We start from the raw sequence: 6515 nt of genomic DNA, 5'->3' as shown, positions 1-6515 counted from the left end.
CTAATGTAAACTAAGATTTAACCTAATTTCATCTTAATTAGGTCCACATATTACATAACAGTAGTTATAGTTATAGCATAACCTTCCTTGTGCTAATTTTAAAGTAGTTATAATTGCATCTGCTAGTTGCCTGGCTCGTTCAAATCCAACCGAGTATTTTCCGAGCATTTTTCGAGCGAGTTCGGAGCATTACTTTTTTTCACTTTTTCCCTTTAAATTCTTTTATAAGAAACAAGTTTGAAGTTGAATATGACGTGCATGAAAATAAATTATTAGTTTTTAGAAAAACTAGTAGTAGCTTGTAATTTTTGATAAAATTGAAGTTTGAAGTTGGATAAAATGTAATAAAACAATTAATAATTTAAAAATAATTATTTATATAAATATATATGCACAAATATATAACTTATTTTCATAATTATCTTTAATATTGAAATATTGAAAACTAAATATAATTATTTTTTATATTTAAAGTACTAGAAAATATTCAATAAGTAAAAGGTATTATATTTAATATTCAGTTTTTCAATATTCAAGATAATTTTTAAAACAAAATATATATTTATGAGTATATAAAGATATATATATATATATAAAATGAATTAAAAATATTCGAGCCGAACAGAACCGAGCAGACCTTTGCTCGTTGCTTGGCTCGCTTACAAACCGAACCGAGCGGAGTGGCTTGTTAACAATCGAGTGAAGAAACGAGCGAGCATTTTCCGAGCAAATTCCGAATGAGCGGCAAGCGAGTTCGAGCGACGAGCGGTTTGGACAGCCCTAGTTTTGGTTTTGTTTAATATTGATTCTTGAGTGTAATTATTTATTTGGAATATATATAATTTCAGTCTGTTTCTTTTCTGCAATACTTTCAACTCAGTAATGGATTCTTCTATCAAGTCTTTTAATCCAAACAAGCATTTGAAAGAACAGTAAGTTCTTCTCATTTCTGTCATCTTATCATCAATATTTAGGTCTTTTTAAACATTTTTTTATTGTACCCAATCAGATTTGTCAGTAACCTAACTGGATCTTCCATGCTTGAGCTTTTTGTACTTTCAGCCATATTTCCTGTACGTTTCCTAAACATAGATTTTCGGAAGTTTGTTGATAACTTGTTTCTGACATTCCGATTGTGATAATTCAGATGCTTATTCTGCTGCGACATACCATGGGCATTTGCAGAATAGGTAACTTTATGATTCTGCAAGTTCATAATAAATGAAACGTAATTTAGTTATATTTGCATCTCCAGATCATGTTACCAATGATACTTCATCAAATAAAAAAGATCTTTCAACGTCAAAAAATCAAAGGGTTTACATCCTCATGATGATACTTGATTTCTTCTCATTTTTTGTTCCTATCACTTTATTGTGTACGGTAAGTATTTCCATTTTTATCATTAGAACGTATTTACATTCCGTTTTATTTTCATTATATAAGCTGTATATGAACATATTATTAACATGTTTATTGGAACATATGAAATAACAGGTTTTAGCAGATTGGACGTATACAAACGGAGTTCTATTTATATTAGTCCTGCTTTTCTTTACTGCATCTAAGAGGTAATCTATGATTGTTATCGTGACTAATACTTTTAACAATTTGTGCTTTTAAGTGATTATTATTTGACAAAATCTTGATTATATTTTACACCGGATGCAGACATGGATCTTCTTGGGATCAGGAAGAAGTTGTTAATTCTTTCAGGACATATGTCTCATCATACAGAGTTTTTATGGTAACCTTAACATGGTTTTATTTTAATATTTTATTAACTTTGGTGCTCTAAAAATGTTCTTTGTAATTCTAATTTGAATTCTTTTTTGTGCAGATGCTTATGACATGCATTTGCATTTTGGCTGTTGACTTCAGAATATTTCCTAGAAGATATGCTAAAACCGAGACATACGGTACTAGTTTGGTAATAACATTATCTTGCCTATTTAGCATCCTTTTATTTTCTAAAAAGTTATTATTATGTTAGGCAGTAGCCATTATTGCTGATTTGTATCTTTATTGTTTTTTGGGACTGTCAGATGGATATGGGAGTAGGTGCATTTGTCTTTGCAAATGCCTTTGTTTCACGTCAAGCTCGGGATATTTCAACAATGTGAGTCAGTTTACCTGCACCAAGTAGATTTCTTCTTTTAATATAGAAATTGAAGTCATCTTTTATCAGATGTTAGAAAACAAATGGTACAAGAATCGATTAAAAACTAGTTCGAACCAAGGGTTTATAATTAATCAAAGACTATAATCGAACCAAGGGTTTAAGAAACCAAGTTCTTATAACTTCAAATTCAATCAAAAACTAGTAAACTAACAGACCCAAATCCAAGTAATTTAAAATTGTTCAAAACTAAGAGATAACCCTAGCTAAAAGACAAATACCACGAATAGATAAAAACCAATGAAATAAATAATAAAAGAAATTATTGAAATTCAGAGTCTTGGATAGTTCTTAATCTCCATATTCCAGCTCGATCCACTTAAATCATGCATACTCTTCCCAAACCGATTCTAGGTCAACGGGTTATGGGTTGGCGACCCGTATTGCTCCTGCATCAGAACTACTACCCTATTTATACTAGAAAGCAACCACCTGCAATAATAAACACAATTGATTCTGAATTTTATGCTAAGACTTGACCATTGACTTATTCAAGAACTTTTTTATCTGTAACTAGAGTACTTTGCGTATCACTGTATGTTAGGGGTACTTTACATCCAGCATGATTAGTAGTTTAGTACTCTTGTATGATCGCCGGCTATAATTTTCTTTGCTGTGTATTTGTACCGATTATTTCATACTTGTTATGCTTTTCTAGAGTTCTAAGTATGTCTCATACAATACAAAAAGAGAAGAAAAGAAAAGAAAAAAACAAACAAAAAGGTTTTCGGAGCCAGGGGTTTCCTCTGGAGCAACCTATCTATCCCCTTGGATAGAGGTAAGGTTTGCCACCATCACACCCTCTCCGGACCCTATCAATAACTTTGCTATGAGTGGAATTATAGTGGGTACGTTTGTCTCTTTTGAATTTTTTATTATAATATTGCTAACTGGATTATAATTCTGCAAACAGTCAGACAGATGAAGATCTGTTAACTCTATAAACAAGAAAGCGCTCACGTGAATAGTTTTTTTCTTTTTACTAATTGGTTGACTACTTTCTTGGTATTTTAGGGGTTTGAGAAGTGCACTATCCTCCACTAGCCCACTGCTGTTTCTCGGGTTTGCTAGACTTGTTTCTACAACTGGTGTTGACTATCAGGTCAACGATCGGCCTAAGTTTTGTAAATAAACACCCTGTTCCTTATCTTAACTCCTAAATCTTTCTGTTTGTAGGTCCATGTGGGAGAATATGGTGTTCACTGGAATTTCTTTTTCACACTTGCTGGTGTAGCGGTTTTAACATCAATTATTAACATCTCCCCAAAGTATTGCGGGCATGTAGGTTCATTAGTACTAATAGGTATGTGATTTCGTACCTTCATAAATCAGAATTTCTTTTTTCCCATTATCATTATTTTTTATCTCATTTTATGTTTTTTTTAATCTTCAGGATACCAAGTTTGCCTAATGAATGGGTTGAACTCTTATCTGCTTTCTGCTGAAAGGGGAACCGGCATTGTTAGTCAAAACAAGGAAGGAATCTTCAGCATATTTGGTGAGGTATTTTTTAAAAATTGCTTTGGTTCATAATACATTTTTGTAGGCTTTATTAATTAAAATTCTTGACTCCATAGTTATTATATGCCTATTTTTTTCAGGGTATTGGGGCCTGCATCTGATTGGTGTTTGGTTGGGCAACAATGTTTTGTTTGGGAAGAATGCCAATCTGAGAACTAATAGATGGGCCAGAAAGCAAATTTGGATTCTAGCTATTTTCTTCTGGTATAATATATATATATATATCTTATACAAGTATTTTTTTTTTTTTAGCATTCATTTAAGTGACCGTCTATCCACTCATCTTTTCAGGTTCTTGACATTGATTCTGGACCGTTTTGTTGAACGACCTTCACGTAGAATGGTTCGATACTTAATTTCATATGAAATATTCATTTATATTTGGGGCAGTTTTATATATACCCGTGAAATTTTGCATAATATCATATTTACCAAACCAAAAAAGATAATTTCAAAAATATCCATTGAAATCACTTAAAAGTTTCATATTATGATGATTATACCCTTCTCTTTCTCCATACACTTTAATGATGCATGCTTTAAGAGAAGGGTATAAATGTCATAAATTTAAAAAATGTGTGTATTTAATTTTTTTAATCTTTTTTGTTGAGCAAATGTGATACCATACAAATTTTTGAGGGCCATGTATGAAGTTATATTGTATTTGTAACGCATTTGGAAAGGGGAAATCATGTAAGTATATGTTGATTACATTTGCAGTGTAACGCGACATATGTGACTTTGGTATTGGCTACAAATCTACAGGTGTTTCTCATTTTCTCTTCCACCACCACTATTATTATTATTGCTATTTATTTATTTATTTGTTATTATTACTGTTATCGTTATTGTTATTCTTGTTGTTGTTAGTATTGTTATTGTAATGTGGCTTTAAAATTCTTAACTAAAAGTCATCATAAATTTACAGATGTTGGGAGTAATAATGCTGTCAGATTATATCCTGGGTGGTAAATTATCGTTACTGGAACAAGCAATCAACCGAAACTTGCTTGCATTCTTCATTATGGTGAGTACCAAAAGTGGGAAAAAAAATAACAAAAAAAGTTTATGGGAAATTAAAAGTGGGAACAACAAACTAGTAACATGGTACTAACTTATGCAGGCGAATTTGCTGACCGGACTGGTGAACTTATCAGTAGATACTCTGTCTGTGTCATCGCTCACAGCCCTAAGTATCTTGATTGCTTATGGTTTTATTATATGCGCTGCTGCTACATTTGCAGATTATAACGGAATTAAATTAAAATTTTGGTAAACAAAATGTTAGTTTCGATTTCTTTTGGGGTGCATTCAGCGTCTTAATTTGTATCATCTAGTTGTAACCTCGATTTTTCATCAGTCGAGAAATCTTAATGTACATTTTATATTCTCTGTTTGGATCAAAGGCTGATCATGCAATCAATTGTTGTGCTGTCAACTATTTATATTAATAGAGTTGAATTATACCTTGTAAGTGACTCAAACATTACATAATCCTGCGAGTCTTTGTGTTATAACGGTTGGTTAACGGTCTGGTTCAATACGTTTTGACGAAAATTTTTAGTCGAACTAGCTGATTTTTACCAATGTGGGAATTCTTTTATTATTTCTTTTAGAATCATTAATTTGCATTGAAAATTTTAAAATGAAAAAAAGGGGAGTTAGAGATTCTCAAAATGTTCTTACCTTTTTTAAAATTCTAAAAAAGTTCCTTACAAGACAGTCGCATGCGATGGCTTGGTACGACGACTGCTTTTTAACTCCCCATCAGAAATTGACACGTGTTCGTAACCCATCTTCCCCGGCAAGATTTGAAATAAACCCATCGATAAAAGCAAGTTTGAGAAAAAGTTAGAAACCGTCAACATCGACGATCTATGGGATGTTCTCGTCGTCGTCAACAGGTTTACAATCCGGTCATAAAAATATTTTCTCCAAAGTTGCCGTCGAAGACGCATTTAAATCCAAACTTGTTTTTGACATCTAGTTTTAGTTTAGAAGTGTTATAAAATTTAACATTAATATGTTTGAATCCGTTCTTCAAAATCTCACAAATCTTCTTCATCTTCGACAATGAAATTCAAGAGAGGCGATATAATTGAAGTTGTGGATATGGGATCCGGTTTCCTTGATATCATTGTTTTGCCATTTGCCACCGTAACAAACTACGACGTTATCAAAATCCATGTCTAATGAGCATCAACAACAATAAATGATACTTTCTTACTAATTGAGATAGATAAGTTAAGAAGTTAGGAGGTTAGAACCCTTAATTGGAATTAATTAGATAATGATGCAAAATCATCTTCATCGGTAAAATTGGATGCAAATGTGTCGTCATCGGCAAGTTTGAAGAAAATAAGATTGTAGACGGAATTGTGAAACCTGTCGACGTCGGCAAGAATATTCCAAAAGTTGCCTTTATCGATGGGTTTGTTTCAAATCTTTCCAGAGAAGATGGGTTACAAATGCGTATCACTTACTAATTAGGAGTTAAAAGGTAGTCACCGTGAATACCAAGTCATCACATGCGACGGGTTTGTAAGGGACTTTTCTGGAATTTTAAGAGGATGGAGACATTTTAGAAACTTTTTTCCTCAAAATGAACATTTTGGAAATTTTCCAAAAAAAAAAAATGGTCTGTAATTATAATACATATAGATACCTATAACCTACATAGTCCAAAAGAAAAATAAGTTGTATAAATAGTAGTAAACATGCAGGTTGGTTTACACGACCGGTTTCAAGCTTCAACCGGTCATACCTTAAAAATAAAATAAAAAAAATCAAAAAACAAGAAAAGCGAAATGTGAAT

At 32.1% G+C, this 6515-nt stretch overlaps 1 protein-coding gene across 1 annotated transcript; it reads left to right on the top strand.

The window, feature by feature from the left end:
* Positions 1 to 870: 870 nt before the first annotated feature.
* Positions 871 to 4976, top strand: LOC143557640 (uncharacterized protein At4g17910-like). The gene is made up of 16 exons (XM_077046672.1): positions 871 to 932; positions 1010 to 1073; positions 1148 to 1190; positions 1238 to 1383; positions 1498 to 1571; positions 1672 to 1747; positions 1841 to 1930; positions 2046 to 2119; positions 3194 to 3281; positions 3356 to 3482; positions 3573 to 3677; positions 3781 to 3904; positions 3992 to 4043; positions 4421 to 4465; positions 4629 to 4727; positions 4824 to 4976. The coding sequence occupies exons 1-16, from the start codon at positions 883 to 885 to the stop codon at positions 4974 to 4976; spliced, it is 1410 nt and encodes a 469-aa protein (XP_076902787.1). The 5' UTR covers positions 871 to 882.
* Positions 4977 to 6515: the final 1539 nt, after the last annotated feature.

This window comes from Bidens hawaiensis, unplaced genomic scaffold, assembly GCF_021521415.1.
Source record: "Bidens hawaiensis isolate Kalapana, Puna unplaced genomic scaffold, B.hawaiensis_p1.1 tig00019079_1, whole genome shotgun sequence".
Taxonomy (NCBI): domain Eukaryota; kingdom Viridiplantae; phylum Streptophyta; class Magnoliopsida; order Asterales; family Asteraceae; genus Bidens; species Bidens hawaiensis.
This window is presented reverse-complemented; position numbering and strand designations above follow the sequence as displayed.

Bases quoted from the DNA above. Each gene is read 5' to 3' on its own strand.
- LOC143557640 (XM_077046672.1), top strand. From the start codon at position 883: ATGGATTCTTCTATCAAGTCTTTTAATCCAAACAAGCATTTGAAAGAA. The intron at 4,466-4,628 runs GTGTTTCTCATT...ATAAATTTACAG, and splicing joins TATTGGCTACAAATCTACAG to ATGTTGGGAGTAATAATGCT. The intron at 4,728-4,823 runs GTGAGTACCAAA...TAACTTATGCAG, and splicing joins TGCTTGCATTCTTCATTATG to GCGAATTTGCTGACCGGACT.